General features: G+C 35.3%; 1 protein-coding gene across 4 annotated transcripts in view; it reads left to right on the forward strand.

Moving 5' to 3' along the window:
* The window catches only part of KCNT2 (potassium sodium-activated channel subfamily T member 2), a 446,059-nt gene that overhangs the window by 365,808 nt on the left and 59,927 nt on the right, over positions 1–20,324 (forward strand). For all 4 annotated transcript variants that reach the window (XM_037825119.1, XM_037825122.1, XM_037825120.1 and 1 more), the window contains one exon: positions 1,501–1,521. In XM_037825119.1, the coding sequence (XP_037681047.1) occupies positions 1,501–1,521 (21 nt within the window). The remainder of the gene's footprint in view (positions 1–1,500; positions 1,522–20,324) is intronic.

A 20,324-nucleotide genomic window follows, 5' to 3' on the forward strand; every position in this document is an offset into this window, starting at 1 on the left:
ATAGGAATAAGTCAGTAGATAAAAACAGAAGTAGAAAAGAAGTAGGAAATAACAATCAAACTTTATATAGAAACAGGGAGAATAAAAACCAACATATCCAGCTAAAAGAGGTAAAAGTAGATGGGTCCTTGCAGGAAATAGAAGAGATTATGGTAGGAGCTGCTGTTTTTCAAAACAAACAGTAAGAATATTTTCAGTATTTAAGCCATAGATTTATAACTAATAAAATGAAAAAAACTAATAGATTTACAAGTATAAATGAGTTTCATTCATAGATTACTTCCACAGTTTGTACTTTTAAGTATTAAATGCTCTCCTATTCTATGAATAATTTTCATTAAATGCTAACATTTGATATAATGATCTAGTAGGGATGACTAATATAAGACTCTAGTCCTCACTTCCTTGTTTTTTTCATGGAGTTAAAAGCATGCATTTTAAAGGCAGATTCACATTTTCGTGCCATGTCATGTCCCAGCCTATCTTCCATATCCTCCATGTTCTGTGCAAAGAGAAAAAGGCTATTGTCAGTTGTGCTACTGCTCTGCTAGTGGGAGTGGGTGGAGCACTGAACACTTTAGCAATCATCTTTGAAAACACAAATGATGATAAGGAATATTGATGATCAAAATCTATGAAATTTATAAAAGTTCTGGAATATTATCTCAGTTATTCTGGTGTGTTATAGATTGGTACAAGAACTATTTCACACACACACACATTTAATCAGTATGCACAATATCTGGAAAATTATTCCATGGAAACTGTTCAGTACAGTTGGGTCTGCCCCTTTGTACTATCTCATCTACCACTATCTGTATGTGTTTGTTTAAGGGAATTCTTTCAAATATAATATGGTCAAGGATTCACATTCATCTCAAGGGAGAGAGGGGAATGTTATTTCTGTCCAAAATCTTTTATCCACAATTCTTAAATCCAAAAGTCTTACTAAATAATTTGGTGGCAATGAACAGAATATTGTTCTTTAGAAATGAAGAATAAGACAACATGATTTTTGGAATACCTAACTATACTAATGGGCTATTCAAGTTTTAGCCCCTTTAGCCAATGTGAAAGCTCAGAATATTCCCATCATCTTCACTATATATGGAGGAAAGAAAAGCAGTCTTACTGTAAATTATAAATTCAAAAATAATGGTACAGATAGTAATACCAATAATAATTTTATGTCCATAAAATTCTAGCAACATAAATTATTAGCATGACTTTTTCTATCAAATTTTAGACAGGCAATTTTAGCAAAAAACAATCTAGCAAGTACAACTTTCAGGTAACTTTTTAAAATAATAGCTTGTTTATCTAATTTTATTCAGAAAATAATAAATAATTAAATAACTAATAATTAAACTATAATTAGATTATAAGTATTATTTGAATGTTGTATTTTGTCCTTGTTGCTGAATGTTTCATGTATGCCTTTTGTTTGATCATTGTCTAAAATGTGTTTTGTGTGTTTCTTTTTCCTTTCTCTTGTGTTAGTCTCGCGAAACAGCATCACAAGTAAGTTTTTTCTGTTTGTCTCCCTTGGCTCAAACTGTTTACTGTATGAAGTCAGAGATGTTAAATGAAGAGGATATTAAAACTTGAATTCAATATTTTAAGTTTTAAGGTAAAACAAAGAAATTAGGCTGCAATGCTTATAAATGCTCAATTTTTAATGTTCTGAATATATTTATATTTCTCTACTAGTATCACAAATTAATTTTACCTGTTTATCTACAAATCATGTTTATATACTAATCCAATTTAGATTATTTTTCCAGAATGTCAATATATCAAATACATAGATATCTTTATGTATTTAAAATGTAGTTAACATTGACAAACTAAGGAACACAACCAATTTAAAAATTTAAAAATGTATTTACTTTCTTAAATTCATTGTAGGCGAAGTTATTGTGCATTTGCTCTCCACTTTTCAAAATTTCAGGGCTAATGTTAACTGAATTTAAGGCGCAAATTGATGCTTTGAGAGAAAAATATTAAGGTGAAAAGAAAACATGTTTACTATTCTTTCCTGATGTTTGCCATTGTAAAGATTAAACTCAGAGAGTACATGTTTTCATCTATTTGTATTTTTTAATTAATGATAGATATTTCAAGATGTGATTTTGGTTTATAAAATGATTTGAAAACTGCTTTTCTTTTACTTCACAAATGCCTGAGATTAGACTGATTTTATGCCTTTTGGGCCACCCTGATATTATTCTCAGCATATGCACTGATCAGACATAAAAGCTTCTAGATTCTGAGTAAACTGAATAAACTAATAGTAAACTGAGATATGCTAATCCTTCAGAGTTGCCAAGAAATCCTGGAACCTTCTCTAGAATTTTGTGCATAGTTTCTGTAAAGTGTAGCGGGAACTTAATGATACTAATAATAAAGCTCAATATCTAATACTGTTGATGGTAATACTGTTAGTAATAGTAATTAAGAGTAGTGAGATATCTGATTTCTAAGCAATTTTCCATGTAACAGTAGTGATATCAAGAAATGGAACGTGGAATGGGGGTTGGAATATTTTGGGTGTTCTTTTATACTTTTATTTTTATTATTATTTTTATCTGTTTTTTGAACAATGAAAATGTTTAGAAATTGATTTTGGTGATGAATGCACAACTGATTGTACACTGTGGGTGATTGTGTGATATGTGAATATATCTCAGTAAAACTGAATTAAAAAAATTATGTGGGGATAGAAATGGATCAAATAAATATTCATATTCAAGTTACCATTTTAAAGGTGAGTTTATACTTAACATTGGTAGCATCTATATTAATCAACGTGGGCTGCCTGAAAGAAATCATTCTATATAGATGTACATTTATTTCATGTTTACAATTACATATCAGTTTTATTTAGATATTTGAATAAGGGCTTTGAGGAAAAAAACAGACCTGATTCCAGCAATACCTTATGTCAGCCTCTTTCAAGTCCAGCCACTGATCATTAATTCTGGCCAATGCTATTTCAAAACCTAAATCCTGGGGCCTAAGACATTGAGACATGCTCCATGCTATATTCCTTCCTTCAAGATCCACATAATTTATATTTGTTTTCTTAACATCTTTTTTAAAATCCTGCAGTCTAATTTAGGTTTGTTTAACTCCAAATTTGTTAAATTTATTTAACTACAGAATACTTTGGAAAAGCTAGCCTAGTCAATTGAGTTGGGCTCCTTTAAGGATACGAGATTTGAAGTACATTTAAAAATGGAAGAGAGGGTATCCAAGAACCCAAGGATAACAAAACAATCAGACTGAAGGCTGAGGGTGAAACTTGGTTAAGTAGCACCTGAAAGGGGAAGTGGGCTGGTGGGAAGATCCTTTGCAATCTAAGGGCAAACAAGGAGGTCATGCATTTCCACATGTCTGATTTATTTCCACTTATTACCAACTGTCTTCTCTCTGTTTGTTCTATAAACATTCTCTCTACTTCATAGCTACATCCTTTCCCTTAACTATGCACATTTTATTTTTTACTTCATAGTCTTTTTTTATTAGAGAAATTATAGCTTTATAGAAAAATCATACATAAAATAGAGCTACCATATACCACTTTATTGTTGACACTTTACATTAGTGTGGTAGATTTGTTACAATTGATGAAAGGACATTTTTATAATTGTATTATTTACTGTAGTCCATGATTAAAATAGGGTCACTGTGTTGTACAGTCTTATTTTTTTAAATTTTATTCTAGTAACATATGTACAACCTAATGTTTCCCTTTTTAACCACAAATATACAATTCTGTGCTGATAATTACATACAGTGCTGTTAATTCACAATGATATGCTACCATCACCACCATTCATTACTATAACTTTTGCAACACCCCAAATAGAAACTCTGTACAATTTAAGCATCAACTCCCCATTCCCTACACCCTCCCAGGTCTCCAGTAAGCTATATTCCAGTTTCCAGCTCCATGAATTTGCTTATTCTAATTATTTCATATCAGTGAGATCATACAATATTTGTCCATTTGTATATGGATTATTTCACTCAATAGGATCTTTTCAATTCTATGTGCTGTACATCTCAGAACTTCATTCCTTTTTACAGCTGAATAATATTCTATACGAATATACCAATAATATACCAATAATATATTTTATTTTTCCATTCATCAGTTGATGGATACTTGGACTGCTTTAATCTTTTGACAATTGTGAATAATGCCACCATGAACGTTGGTGGACAAATACGTGTTTGAGGCCCTGCTTTCAGTTCTTTGGGGTATATACCTAGAAGTGGGATTCCTAGGTCATATGGTAAGTCAGTACTTTCTGAAAAAACCGCCCAACTGTTTTCCCCAGTGATTGCACCATTTCACATTCCCACCAGCAATGAATGAGTATTCCTATTCATCCACATCTTCTCCAATTGTTATTTTCCATTTTTTAATAGGAGCCATTCTAGTAAGTGTGAAATGATATTTCACTGTGATTTTGATTTGCATTTCCCTAAAGGCTAATGATGTTTAACATCTTTTCATGTGTTTTCTGAGCATATGTATATCATTTTTGGAGAGATGTCTATTCAAGTCTTTTAACCATTATTTAATTGTTTTTTTATTGTTGTTTTTTTTTGTTTTTTTGGTTTTTTTTTTTTGTTTTAATAATTTTGTTGTTGAGTTGAGGTTTTCTTTATATATTCTGGATACTAAACCCTAATCAGATACGTGTTTTCCAAATATTTTCTCACATTCCGTAGGTTGTCTTTTTACCTTCATGATAAAGTCCATTAATGCACAGAAGCTTTTAATTTTGATGAGTTCCCATTTATCTGTTTTTTCTTTTGTTATCCATTGTTTGGGGTAAAGTCTAAGAAACCATTACCTAGCACAAGGTCCTAAAGATGCTTCCTTATGTTTTCTTCTAGGAGTTTTATAGTTGTGGCTGTTATATTTAGGTCTTTGATTCATTTTGAGTTGATTTATATATATGGTGTGATGCAGGGGTCTGTATTCATTCTTTTGCATATGGATATACAATTTTCCCAGTGCCATTTGTTGAAGAGACTTTTCTGTCTCAATCAAGTATACTTGGAACTCTTGTCAAAAATCAGTTGGCCATAAATATGAGAGTTGTTTCTGAACTCTCAATTCAATTCCATTGCTATATGCCTGCTATATGGTTCCATGCTATTTTGATTACTGTGCCTTTGTAATAAGTTTTAAGATCAGGAAGTGTGAGATCTCCAACTCTGTTTTTCTTTTTCAAGATGGCTTTGGCTATTCAAGGCCCCTGAGACTTCCATATAAATTTGATAATTGACTTTCGCATTTCTTCAAAGAGGCTATTGGAATTTTGATTGGAATTGTATTGAATTTGTAAATTACTTTCAGTAAAACTGACATCAAAACAATATTTAGTCTTCCAATCAGTGAATACAGAATGTTCTTCCATTTACTTAGGTCTCCTTTGATTCTTTTTAGCAATGTTTTATAGTTTTCTGTAAGTTCCTTACATTCTTGGTTATATTTATTCCTGGATATTTGATTCTTTCAGTAGCTATTGTAAATGAAACTTTTTTCCTTCATTTCTTCTTCAGATTGTTCATTACTAGTATATAGAAACACTGCTGATTCTGTGGTGTTTATCTTGTCCCCCACCACTTTGCTGAATTTACTTATTAGCTCTAATACTTTGTTGTGGATTTTTCAGGATATTCTGTATGTAGGATCATGCCATCTGCAAATAAAGATTCACATTGTCCTTTTCTTTTGGATGTCATGTATTTCTTTCTCTTGCCTAATTCCTCTACCTTGAAATTTCAGTTCAGTGTTGAATAACAGTGGTGACTGTGGGCATTTTTGTCTTGTTCCTGATCTGAGAGGGAAAGCTTTCAGTATGATGTTAGCTGTGGATTTTTCATGCTCCTAGTTTTCTAAGTATTTTTATCAAGAAAAGGTACTGAATTTTGTCAAATGCCTTTTCTACATCAATTCAGATGATCATATGTTAGTTTGTTTTTTCCCTTTGTTCTGTTAATGTGATGTATTACATTAGTTAATTTTCTTGCATTGAACTAACTTGCATACCTGGGATAAATCATACTTGATAATGATGTATAATTCTCTTCATGCATTGTTAGATTTGGTTTGCTAGTGTTTTGTTAAGGATATTTCCATCTATATTCATAATGGATATCAGTCTATAATTTTCTTTTCTTGTGCTATCTTTATCTGGCTTAAGTATGAGTGTGACTTTGACCTCATAAATGAGTTAGGGAGTGTTTCTTCCTCTTCAAATTTTTTTTAAGGGTTTGAGCAGGATTGGTGTTAAGTCTTCTTGGAATGTTTAGTAAAATTCACCTATGAAGTCATCTGGTCCTGGGCTTTCTTCGTTGGGAGGTGGTTTTTTATTACTGGTTTGTTGAACTCTTCTTTTTCTTCTTGAGTCAGTGTAGGCCATTTATGTGTTTCTAGGAATTTGTTTCATCTAGGTTGATGTATAGTTGTTCATAGTGTCCTTTATATAAAGTCTTTTTTATTTCTGTGAGTTGGTAGTAATGTCCCCTTTTCACTGCTGATTTTAGTTATTTGTGAGCTTCCTTTCTCTGCTTTGTCAGTTTAGCTAAAGGTTTGCCAGTTTTATTGATTTTGTTTTGAGAAGTCAAAGAATCAACTTTTGATCTTGTTGATTCTATTTTTGTTCTATTCCCTATTTCATTTATCTACTCTCTAATCTTTTCTTTTTTTTTTTTATTAGAGAAATTATGGGCTTCCAGAAAAGTCATACATAAAATACATACAATACAGAGTTTCCATATGCCACCCTATTATTAACACCTTGCATTAGTGTAGTATATTTGTTACAATTCATGACAGAACATTTTTATAATGGTACTATTAACTATAGTCTATTGTTTACAGTAAGATTCACTGTTTTCCATTCCAATATTTATTTTATTCCTTCATTCACTTTAGGTTTAGTTTGCTCTTCATTTTCTAGATCTTCCGGTTTTGAAGTTAGGTCTCTGATTTGAGATTTCTCTTCTTTTTTAATGTAAGCAGTTAGAGCTGTAAATTTCCTTCTCAACACTGCCTTTGCTACATCCCTTAAATTTTGGCATGTGTGTTTTCATTTTCATTCACCTCAAGACAATTTCCTAATTTCCCTTGTGATTTTTTCTTTGACCTATTGGTTGTTTAAGAGTATGTGTTTAATTTTTATACTTTTGTAAATATTCTGTTTCTTCCTATGTTATTGATTTCTAGCCTCATTCCATTGTGGTCACAGAAGGTATATTGTATGGTATCAATATTTTTTAATTTATTGAGACTTGTTTTTGACCTAACATATGGTCTATCCTGGAGAATGATCCAGTGCACTTAAGAATATGTCTTTTGCTGTTACTTGGTGAATTGTTCTATATATGTCTGTTAGGTCTCATTGGTTTAGAGTATCATTCAAGTCTTCTATTTCCTTAACTGATCTTCTGTCTAGATATTCTATTATCGAGAGTGATGTAAGGCAGCCTCTCACTATTAATGTAGAACTGTCTATTTCTCCCTTCAAATCTATCAATAATAGCTTCCTATATTCTGGAGCTTTGCAATTAGAGGCATATATATTTATAATTGTTATGTCCTTTTTTTGCACTGACCCTTTTATCGGTACATAATGAACTTCTTTGTCCCACATAACAGTTACTTATTTAAAGTCTTTTCTTTTATCTGATTTTAGTACAGCTCTTTCAACTCTCTTTTGACTACTACTTGTATGATATTTATATTTTTTTCCATCCTTTAACTTTCAAACTACTTATGTCTTTGATTTTAAGGTGAGTTGATATGCTTTTTTTTTTTTAATCCATTCTGCCAATCTGTCTTTTGACTGTAGAGATTAATCCATTTACATTTAAAGTAATTGCTGGTAATGCAAGACTTTTTTCTGCCATATTTCTATTTAAAAAAATTTTTTTTGCCATATTTCTATTTTGTCTTTCTAAGTGTTATACCTTTATTGACCCTCAAATCTTCCATAATGTCTATGTCATATTTATTTGATTATTAGTTTTGTACCATTTTGAGTCCCTTCTCATTTATTCCTAAATATATTTTTCATATTTTTCTGTGTGGTTACCCTTGGGTTAAAATTTACATGCTAAATCTTTAACAATCATATATGACTTGATAACAACTTCAATAGCATACATATACATGGTTTCTATACCTCTTATCCTCCTAGTTTTTTTTTTTTTAACGTGTTACAAATTATATCTTTGTATGCCCAAAACCATGGATTCATCATTACTTTTTGTGCATTTGCATTTTAGCACCTGTGATAAGTAAGAAGTGGAGTTACATACCAAAATAAATAAATACATACATACATGCATGCATACATAAATACAATGCAACAGTGTTGGCATGTATAAATACCCATACTGTTACTTTCACTGGAGATCTTTCTTTACGCCACTTCAGTCCACTGTCAAGTGTCCTTTCCTTTAGCAATGCTTATAGAACAGGTCTAAGTGGAAGCAAGCTCCCTCAGCTTTCTTTATCTGGGAATGTCTTAATCTTTCCCTCATTTTTGAAAGAAGGTCTTGGCAGATATATAATTCTTGGTTGACAATTATTTTCTTTCACTGCTTTAAATATTCCATGTCCCTGCCACCTTGCTTCCATGGTTTCTCATAAGAAATCAGCAGTTTATCTTATTGTGATTTCCTTGTACATAACTCATAGGTTTTCTCTTGCATCTTTCAGAACTCTCTCCTTGTCCTTAATATTGGAAAGTTTGATTAAAATGTGTTTCAGCCTTGTTCTCTTTGAGTTTATACTGTTTGGAGCTTTGGGGGCTTCTTCAATGTGCATATTCATATCTTTCACTAAATTTGGAAGTTTTCTGCCATTATTTCTTCTTCCCCTTTCTCACTTCTCCTTCTGGAACTCCCATAATGCATATATTGGCAAACATGATGATGTCTCACAGGTCTCTTAGGCTCTGTTCACTCTTTTTCCTTCTTTTTTTTTTTCTTTCTGCCCCTCAGCCTGAATCATTTCAATTTCCTTATCTTGAAATCACTGATTCTTTCTTCTTCCACTTCCAAAGTGCTGTTGAACACTCTAGGGAATTTTTCATATCAATTATTATGTTTTTCAACTCCAGTATTTCTGATTCATTCCTTTTAAGCATCTCAAAGAGAGTTCCATATTGTTCATTCATTGCTTTCCTCATATTCTTTAGCATGTTTTTCCCTATTTTTCCCTTTATTTCCTCAAGCATATTGAGGATCTTTTTTTTTTTGGTAGGTCTTTGTTGATGGTTTCTGGATTTTCATCCTCTTCCTTTAAATGGGCCATCATTTCCTGTTTCTTTGGTTTGCCTTATAATCTTTTGTTGTACACTGTACATTTTAACATTTTAAAGTGTTAACTCTGGAGTTTAGAGTCTGAGCTGTCTATTCCTTAAGTTTGCATCTAGTTGGTTATATGACAGAAATTTTCTTGAATAGCTGGAGTAATCAAAATAAACAAACCAAAGCAAAAAGCACTGTTTACAGTGTTTGCAAATTGGCCCTGCTTTGGCAGGTGTTTTCCTTCAGAGCTTGTCTTCCTATCAGACAAGCAGCCCAAAGCAAATACAAAGTACAGTGTCCTCTCTGTCTTATCTGAGCCTTAAGTTTATAGGGAGTTCAAATGAATACTTCCTCTACTCTTTTTGAAATAGACCTTCACCCCCTCCTGGGTGCTCTCTTGTGTGATTTAATGCAGGTAGTCTTTTGCCTCAGGCCCCTTAACTTAATTGTTTCTTACATTGCTTTAATGTCTGTAATGTATTTAATTCAGGGCAAATTCTGGGAGGGTGATCCCAAGACAAGTTTCCTAGTTCAGTTTTTCAGACTTCTTACCAATAGATTGGCACTGACTTACTGGCAACCCAGTATGCCCATAGGGGTTACTCTGCCCTCTGACACAGAGCCAGGGTCACACTGTGGAGGGTGTAGGGGAGGGGCAGCAAGGATGCCAAGAGCTTCTTCAGTGGCTTTTGAAGGTGCACTTTCTTGATTCAGCAGTTGCGCAGTTAAGTAAGCCCTTTAGCAATTTTCCATAGATTTGAGGAAGGTCATTGTCTTGAAGATTCTTCTGCTTTTGCCTGGGGAGGATTGGAACAATGGCAGCCCTCAGAGCCTGCCTGCAGTGGTCTGAAGTAGCCAGTCAAAAGCAGTGATCAGTGATCAGACCAGATATCCCCTGAGTTTGGAGGACTGAGTTTTTATATCCTACCTTGGCACCAGCAAGTTGAGCCAGGAGCCACGAGACTGGGTGATGGGGGATAGCAGTTGCTGCAGGGAGAGTGAAATTCACTAATATTTACTGCAATTTCCCAGCCTCTTTCTCCTGTTCATTCTTGGATGCTGCAGAATGTTCCCCTAGTCTCCTGAGTTTCAAAATAGTTTATTCAGATAGTTCCTGCAAGGTCAATAAGTTTTGGTGGAGGGGCTGATTACTGGAGCTTCCTACTCCACCATCTTCCCGCATTCCCTCTCTCTAGCTCATAGTTTTGTTTCTTTCTAACTTTGGTTCCCATGACAGATAGTGGTCTAGATCTCACAGGCTCATCTTTTGTTTCACTCTTTACTCCAGCCACAGGTGATAAAGTGACTGGATTTTATCATGAAAATTCAATTTTGTTCAGAATAATTTAAACAGAAATAATATATATTTTCCTGTGGGGTCACATTACCAGCTGGTCACTTATCAGCTCTGCTGGTTTGAAACTATTATGGACCCCAGAAGAGCCATGATCTCTTACTCCGATCTTCTTGGGTAGAACATTTTTATTCATTGTTTCCATGGAGATGTGGCTCACCCATGTAGATGAGACCTTTGATTAGATCATCTCCGTGGAGGTGTGGACCCCACCCATTCCTGGTGGGTCTTGATTAGTTTGCTGGAGTACTTAAGAGAGCTCAAGAGCCGACACAGACTCTGATGCTTGGAGATGCTTGGAGATGCAGACTGAAAGACGTTTGGAGATGCTAAGCTAAAGCGATGAAGCGTAGTGTTTGCCCCGGAGAAGCTAAGAGAGGACCCTCAGATGCTTAGAGAGAAACTCCCTGGGAGAATAAGCAAAGATGCACAGGAGCTGAGAGAGAGAAGTTAAGAGAGACAGAATCTCAGAGACATTTTGGAGAAAGCCATTTTGAAATGAAATCCAGAGAAAAAGACGAGCAGATGCCAGCCATGTGTCTTCCCCCAGTAAAAGTATCCTCTTGTTGATGCTTTAGTTTGGACAGTTTATGGCCTTAGAACTGTAAGTTTGTGACCTGATAAATCTCCTTTATAAAAACCAGTTCATTTCTGGTATTTTGCATAATGGCAGCTTTATCAAACTGGAACACCAGCTATGGATTTTCTGTCCTTAAATGAAATGCCTACTTTTAGTGCAATCCACTGCAACTAAAGGAGGAATGGAGGTTATGTGCCATGACATATACCCTTCAGTACATTTTATTTAGAGGTTAGTCCTTCTATAAAAGGTTAAGAGAACAATAGGACTGGCAATGGATTTCTGTAACACATTGTTTAATGTAGAATCTATTCTTTAACAGCCTTAACTTATGTTCATGAAGAAGCCATCATTTAATGTTTGATAGTATTAACTTGTGATAAAAATATGCATACTACAATAAAAATAAAATTTTTATTATATTGCATATGTATATATACATTTCTTTTTATGTTCCTAAAATCTTGATGTTATCTTCATGTTAGCTATATTTTCTACTTTCTTCACATTAACTATAATGATTGTCATTATGGCCTTAGCATTTAACACAATCCCTCTTTAGTGTAACTAATGAAGCCATTACAAATGTAAACATTTTCAATTTTTAATTTGCATTTTGAATATCAAAATAATGGTACAATTCAGACACATTAAAACTCAAACTTACCAACAAAAATACAAGTCTGTTTTTGAGCTTGTTGAATTTTGGAAAGAAGTTCTATATTGTCTTAATATCTAAATTGTTTGATATGATAATTACTGCTTTCCTTGCATCATGTATTCAAAACCATATAATGAATGCAGATTCTGTTTATTAAATTGTTTTTGAGCATCTTACATTATTTTAAGTAAGGTTTTATAAGCTGTAACTCTGTAGTACTTTTAAATATTCTTAACTTATATTCACATGTATTGAATGCTTTGGTGTTTACTGGATACATACTAAGGTATCTTCACTTTGGGATGTATGAATAATGTCTTAGAGCAGTGCTTTCCAACCTTTTTTTACATCATAATAAGTACAGGAAATGGTTGTATTTGTTTGGTATGAGGCAGCTCAGGGGTCTCATCTGCCCTGGCTGCCCTCAGGCTGAGCATTTTAATGTCTCATCAGAATATAGAACTGTTTATGACATATTCACAGGGTTTGGGGAGCTCATCTTAAGAGTTTTCATGGTTACTCTATTAGAATATCAGAATATTTTACATACAAACTTTGAATTCAAATGGGATCAAAGGTATATCTCTAAGATGTTTAACATATAGCAATATTTTATCTGATCTGATGCACAAGCAAATTTTCATGTACATTGGATTGATTTCAAAAGTACATTCTTTTACCGAGTATTATAACAAGGTTGCAAGCAAAATTGTTCCACCTTGTCTCTTCAAAAGAGATTCTCTGGAAATGAGTTCAGATCAGGTCCACAGTTGTGGAAATACTAGTTAGACTTCACTCCTGGTCTCAGAAAGAACAAAGTTTGCATTTGGCTAAAAACTTTATAGCCTGTTCTAGTTTGCTAATGCTGCAGAATGCAAAACACCAGAGATGGATAGGCTTTTATAAAATGAGGGTTTATTTCACTACACAGTTACAGTCTTAAGGCCACAAAACGTCCAAGGTAACACATTAGTAATCGGGTACCTTCACTGGAGATGGCCAATGGCGTCCGGAAAACCTCTGTTAGCTGGGAAGGCATGTGGCTGGCGTCTGCTCCAAAGTTCTGGTTTCAAAATGGCTTTCTCCCAGGACGTTCCTCTCTAGCAAGCTTGCTCCTCTTCAAAACGTCACTCACAGCTGCACTCCGTTCAGTCTCTTTGAGTCAGCATGTTTTATATGGCTCCACTGATCAAGGCCCACCCTGAATGGGTGGGGTCACACCTCCATGGGAGTATCCCACCAAAGTCACCACCCACAGCTGGGTGGGGCACATTCCAAGCAAATCTAAACAGCACCAAAACGTCTGTCCCACAAGACCACAAAGATAATGGCATTTGGGGTACACAATACATTCAAACCGGCACATAGCCTAACATCTGAAAATATAGTGAATCTTTTAAACATTTGTCTTGACTACATTGTAATTATATATTTTGATTCATACATGCTTCATTTTTTATTCAGATGTCAAACATCACTACCACTTCATTTCCCTAACTTACCATCCCACATGCAGAATGGCAGAGGTTTGGCCCGTTCCTGAATCTTCAATTACAAATTGGCTCTCACGATTTTTTCCTACTACTTCTTTTCTTTCTCATAAGTGTTTAATTAGGGCTCAAAATCCTCCAAATGACTCCCCACATAAAAAAAGTGTCTTCCCTCCAAGTTTACTGGGAAGTTTGAGACTTCCAACGTAGGTATCCCTCTTACAATACTTTTTGTGAGGGGAAAAAAACTCTCATTGTACTTTGGATAATACCCCTTGTAATTCCAATTGTTTTCTTCCATAATTTTAATCCTTCCTAGTTTAATTTCTTTTTCCTCTTCATCAACTCTCTCCCTTGACCTTGAAATATATACAGGTTTCTCCAGTTCTCAAGAAATGATTCCCCTTTTATTCTATTTTTTCTTACTTTGCTCTTTGTGCTAAACTCCTAGAAAAGTCCGTATACTATCCTAATCCACATTTTCCACAATTCTCCCCACTGCTCTTAGACCTGTTCTTCTATTGCTAAAAATCTCTTTTAACTAAAATCATTGGTGTTTAAAATTAGTTCTCATTTGTATTAACTACTACATTACTTTTAACAGGTTTCATTATTCCCTGCTTCTTAAAATTCTCTTAACCTTGGTTTTCATATTATAAGTTATTTATTTTTCCCCTTTCAATTGGTTTATTTCTTAAAACTTTTTTACCTCTTTCTGCTCTGCAGTTTCTGCTTATAATAGAACATTTTAGATGAAGCCCCTATGACCTGCTCTGTGAAGACTTGTCTCTAATCCATTGTCCCTGTGATTGGCTTTAAGAATCAAGATTCCAAGGAGCTGCAGCAATCACCTTAGTCTCTTTCATAAGACTGGGCTTCATCTTTTTTTTATAGACTACACTGCATTATCCACCTGAAGGAAGCTAAGTCTGACCCATTAATCATTATGCCTGAACTGTATATTATTTCATTTAATCTTCACACAAGCCAATGTGTCAGATAATATGATTATTCTCATTTTTTATTTATATATATATATATATATATATATAGAGAGAGAGAGAGAGAGAGAGAGAGAGAGAGAGAGAGAGGTTGTTCACATATCATACAACTGTCCAAAGATCCAAAGTATACAATCAATTGCCCATGGTACTATCATACAGCTGTGTATCCATCACCACAATTAATTTTTTTTTCAATTTTTAGCATTTTCATTACTCCGGAAAAGAAAGAAAGAAAAAGAAACTCAAATCCTCCCATACCCATAAACACCTGCCCCTCCATTATTGATTCATAGTTTTGGAATAGTACTTTTGTTACTGTTGACGAAAGAATGTTAAAATACTACTAACTGTAGTATGTAGTTTGCAATAGGTTTATATCTGTTTTTCCTATATGCCTCTCTATTATTAACTTCTAGCTATAGTGTCATACATTTGTTCTAGTTCATGAGAGAGATTTCTAATATTTGTATAGTTAATCACTGACATTGTCCACCACAAGATTCACTGTTTTATACATTCCCATCTTTAACCTCCAACTTTCCTTCTGGTGACATATGTGACTCTGCGCTTACCCTTTCCACCACCTTCACACACCATTCAGCACTGCTAGTTATTCTCACAATGTGCTACCATCACCCCTGTCCATTTCCAAATGTTTAAAGTCATCCTAATTGAACATTCTGCTCATACTAAGCAACTGCTCCCCATTCTTTAGCCTCATTCTATGTCCTGGTAACTTATATTTCATGTCTATGAGTATACATATTATAAATAGTTCATATCAGTGGGACCCTGCAATATTTGCCTTTATATATCTGTCTTATTTCACTCAATATAGTGCCCTCAAGGTTTCTTCATCAACCCATTTCTTTTAAGATGATTTTGTTCACACACCATACATTCTGTCCTAAGTAAACAATCATTGGTTCCCTGTATAGTCACATATTTATGTATTCAGCACCATCACCAGTATCTAATAAGGACATCTCCATTTCTTCCACAAAGGAGGAGGAAGAGTCAAAGAAAGCAGAGAGACAAAAGAAAAAGAAAAGAGAAAGAAAGAGAGAAAAAAATGAAAGCTAGAAAGCAACAAAAGGAAAGATAGCATTAACCTAAAGTAGAATAAAGACTCAGCATTACCAATGCCCGGAGTCCCATACCCTTCCTCTATTCTCCCCTCCCCCCCCCATAATCATTTAGCTTTGGTATATTGCATTTGTTACATTAAAGGAAGCATAATACAATGTTTCTGTTAATTACAGTCTCTAGTTTGCATTGATTGTATTTTTCTCCCTATCCCACCCTGTTTTTAACACCTTGCAATGTTGACATTCATTTGTTCTACCTCGTGTAAAAACATATTTGTACCTTTTATTACAATCATTGATAACCCTAGGTTTCCCTGAGTTACACAGTCCCAATCTTTATCCTTCATCTTTTGTTCTGGTGTCCCACATGGTCCCAGCCTTCCTCTTTCAACCATATTCACAGTCATCTTTGCTCAGTGTACTTACATTGCTGTGCTATCTCCGAAAATTGTTTTCCAAACCTCTCACTCCCGTCTTTTCCTTTCTGTCTGCAGTGCTTCCTTTAGTATTTCCTGCAGAGCAGGTATCTTGTTCACAAACTCTGTCATTGTCTGTTTGTCTGAGACTATTTTAAGCTCTCCCTCATATTTGAATGACAGTTTTGCTGGATATAGGATACTTGGCTGGTGGTTTTTCTCTTTCAGTATCTTAAATATATCACCCCACTTCCTTCTTGCCTCCATGGTTTCTATTGAGAAATCCACACATAGTCTTATCAAACTTCCTTTGTATGTGATGTATCACTTTTCTCTTGCTGCTTTCAGGATTCTCTCTTTATCTTTGACATTTGGTAATCTGATTATTAAGTGTCTTGGTGTAGGCCTATTCAGATCTATTCTGTTGTGCTTCTTGGGTCCATAATTTTATGTCTTTCATAAGAGATGGGAAATTTTCAGTGATTATTTCCTCTATTATTGCTTCTGCCCCTTTTCCCTTCTCTTCTCCTTCTGGGAAACCAATAACACATACGTTCCTGCTTTTCATTTTGTTCTTAAGTTCCTGGAGATGTTACTCACATTTTTCCATTCTTTTCTCTATCTGTTCTTTTGTGGGTGGGCTTTCAGGTGCCTTGTTCTCCAGTTCCTGAGTGTTTTTTTCTGCCTCTTGAGATCTGCTGTTATATGTTTCCATTGTGTCTTTCATCTCTTGTGTTGTGCCTTTCATTTCCATAGATTCTGCCAGTTGGTTTTTCGAACTTTCAATTTCTACCTTATGTACACCCAGTGTTTTCATTATATGGTTCATCTCTTTTGCTATATCTTCCCTAAACTTTTTGAATTGACTTATTATTAGTTGTTTCAATTCCTGTATCTCAGTTGAAGTGTAGGTTTGTTCCTTTGACTGGGCCATAACTTCATTTTTCTTAGTGTAGGTTGTAGTTTTCTGTTGTCCAGGAATGGTTTCCTTGATTACCCCATCAGGTTTTCCCAGACCAAAATGGGCTCCAGTCCCAGAAGGAAGAACTTATCAGCATCCAGTTTCCCTGAGGGTGTGTCTTAGAAAATTGGTGCACCCTGTGAGGCCTCAGGTCACTGTGATTTTCTGCCCAGCAGGTGGCACCTGTCAGCCTGTAGCTCCAGACTGGTGTAAGGAGGTGTGGCCCATGACTGTTTTCCCCCAGGATCTGGGGTCTGGTTCTGAATGGAAGGCAGGTAGTAGAGCTGGGGCCCACCTCTTTCTTCTTAGGGAAGATAGACCCCCTAGGGAGAGGTCATTAGCATTTCAGTGGTCTCTCTCTGCCTGTGCTATATCCACCCTTGTCTGGGTCAGAGTGCTAGGAACTGAAAATATCTGAGGCTTTCTCCACTGAGCCAAAACAGGGACAGAAAACCCCCTTCAGGGCCAGTCCATGGCCACCCTCCGGTCTCCAAGGTCAGTCATCACCAAAAACCTCTCTGCCTGCTTGTTGGGGATTCATGCTTTTACTGAGCAGTCTGTGTTTAATTAAAACCTCTGTTGGCACTCAGCTGAGCTGTATTCACTTGCTCAGAGAGAGCTGCTCTCTAGCACCATGAGGCTTTGCAGCTCAGGCCATGGGGGGAGGGGGCTCCTGGCTTGGATCCACAGTTTTTACTTACAGATTTTATGCTGTGATCTCGGGCATTCCTCCCAATGCAGATTGGTGTATGATGAGTGAATGGTCACCTTTGTCCCCCTGCAGTTATTCAGGATTATTTACTAGTTGTTCCTGGTTGTTTATTAGTTGCTCCAGGGTACTTATTAGCTTCCTATGCTACCGTCTTAGATCCCCCCCCCCCATTTTTTAAATGAACAACCTGAGGCTTAGAGATGTTAACTTGACCAAGATGAAAATCTTCAGTAATATCAGACCTGGGTTTATAGTTTATCACTATCTGATACCAGAGCTTCTTTGATCACTAGGTTTTACTGTAGCATTCTATACCAATTTCTGGCCACCTCTCTTAATCCACCATCTGCCACGAGGCCCCATGTGCTTTGTTTGAGAATCAACTTGAGTGTGGACACTTGAACCTTAACCAGATATTTACTATGTAACATCTACCAGAAACACAACCAGAGTTCCCATCTCCTAACAGGGTTTTGAATAGTCCCCTTCCTTTCCTCTATTCCATTACTTCTATATCCAAAGTCTGTATTTTTCCTTTAAACTTTGAAATACCTCTATTGCCTTACTTAGTATGTCCCTTCATTATCTAGTCCCAGTTCATCATTTGCTCCATTCGAACCCTTTTGTCCATTCCCACCAGTTTCATTCATTCATTTATTCAGTAAATATTTATTGAGCACCACTGTGCACCAGATGCACTCTTATGGGTGCTGAAAATGCACCAGTAAGTGTGATTGTGAAACCCTTGTGGCTCTCACTTCCTTTATCCAATGTATGGACAGACGAGTAGAAAAATGGGAACAAAAAGTAAATGAATAATAGGGGTGATGGGGAATGAAATGTTTTGGGTGTTCTTTATTTGTATTTTTATTCTTGTTTTTATTTTATTTTTTTATTTATTTTTTGCAGTAATGAAAATGTTCAAAAATTGATTTTGGTGATGAATGCACAGCTATATGAGAACTTCTTTTCTTTCTCAGATGTGACCTCTTGTAAGCCAACTCAGCAGGTAAACTCACTGCCCCCCCCCCCCACGTGGAACACGACTCCCAGGGGTGTAAATCTCTCTGGCAATGTGGGACATGACTTCTGGGAATAAGCTTGGACCCAGCATCATACAATCAGTTGATTGTACATCATGGACGATTGTAGGTTATGTGACTATAGCTCAATAAAACTGAATTTTTTAAAAAATGCATCAGTAAACATCAAAGACAAATTGCTCAGAAAGCTGACTTGAAAACTGTATGCCTCTTCTTGGATTTAATTACCTCTTGTTTTTTAATATATCCAAATTCTCCTTCTTTCAATAACTTGCATTGTTCAGCCAGATTTTCCTTATTGCACTCACATGCTGAAGAACATATAGAGGATGTTGATACTGCTACATCAAGTCAAATTTCTTCCTACCGGATTTAAAGCTCCCCTATGTTCTGTCCATTCTTTTTTTTTTTTTTTCCTAAGCTACTTTTAATGCAGTTTTATTAAGATGTATTCATGTAGCATACAATCATCCATATACTTGTACATTCACCACAATCAATTTTTGAACATTTTCATTACTCCAAAAAATAAAAATAAAAGGAACACCCAAAACATCCCATACCCCTCCTCCCTCACTATTATTCATTTACTTTTTATCCCCATTGTTCTACTCATTTGTCCATGCACTGGATAAAGGGAGTGTGAGCCATAAGGTTTTCACAGTTACACAGTCACACATATATGAGCTATTTAGTTATACAGTCATCTTCAAGAATCAAGTATACTGGATTGCAGTTCAACATTTTCAGATATTTCCTTCTACTATTCTAATAAACTAAAAACTAAAAAGGGATATCTATATAATGCATAAGAGTTACCTCCAGAATGACCTCTTGACTCTACTTGAGATCTATCAGCCACTGACTTTATTTTGTTTTTCCCTCTTTTGGTCCAGAAGACTTTCTCAATGCTATGATGCTGGGTCCGGGCTCATCCTCAGAAGTCATGACCCACATTGCCAGGGAGATTTACACCCCTGGGAGTCATGTCCCATGTAGAGGGGAGGGCAGTGAATTTACCTGCTGAGTTGGCTTACAGCTAGAGGCCACATTTGAGCAACAAAAGTTCTCAATGAGTGACTCTTAGGCACAATTGTAAGTAGGCTTAGCTTCTCCTTTGCACTAACAAGCTTCATAAAGGTAAGCCCCAAGAATGAGGGCTTGGCCTACTAAACTCGTAGTCCCCAATGCTTGCAAGAATATTGGGAATTCCCCAGCTGGGGAAGTTTAATTTTTCCACATTTTTCCCCAGCCCATCAAGGGGGCTTTGCAAATACTTTTTATTCTCTGCCCAAATTACTCCGGAATATATTGGGACTTCAAGCTAACCTGTACAAACCAACCAGGTCTCATTTCCTATTCAAGGTTCCATGTAATTATGACATTAGAGTAAACTGATCATACATTTTAAATTATATATATATATATATATATATATATATATATATATATATAATTATAAAATCTGCAGAAAATATAGATTTTGCACCAAATAAACATCTCTTCCTTTGATCCCACACAGAAGCCGAAGTTTTAAAATGTACTTAATGTCATCCTCTACCCTTTAGTTTGATTTACTCCATTATCAACTAAGTCCATTTCATTCATATCTCCAGTCAAAGTCTGATCTCCTCTTCAGCCTCTTTAACTTTCTGGCATGGGGCAATGCTGAC

This window comes from Choloepus didactylus, chromosome 2, assembly GCF_015220235.1.
Source record: "Choloepus didactylus isolate mChoDid1 chromosome 2, mChoDid1.pri, whole genome shotgun sequence".
Taxonomy (NCBI): Eukaryota; Metazoa; Chordata; class Mammalia; order Pilosa; family Megalonychidae; genus Choloepus; species Choloepus didactylus.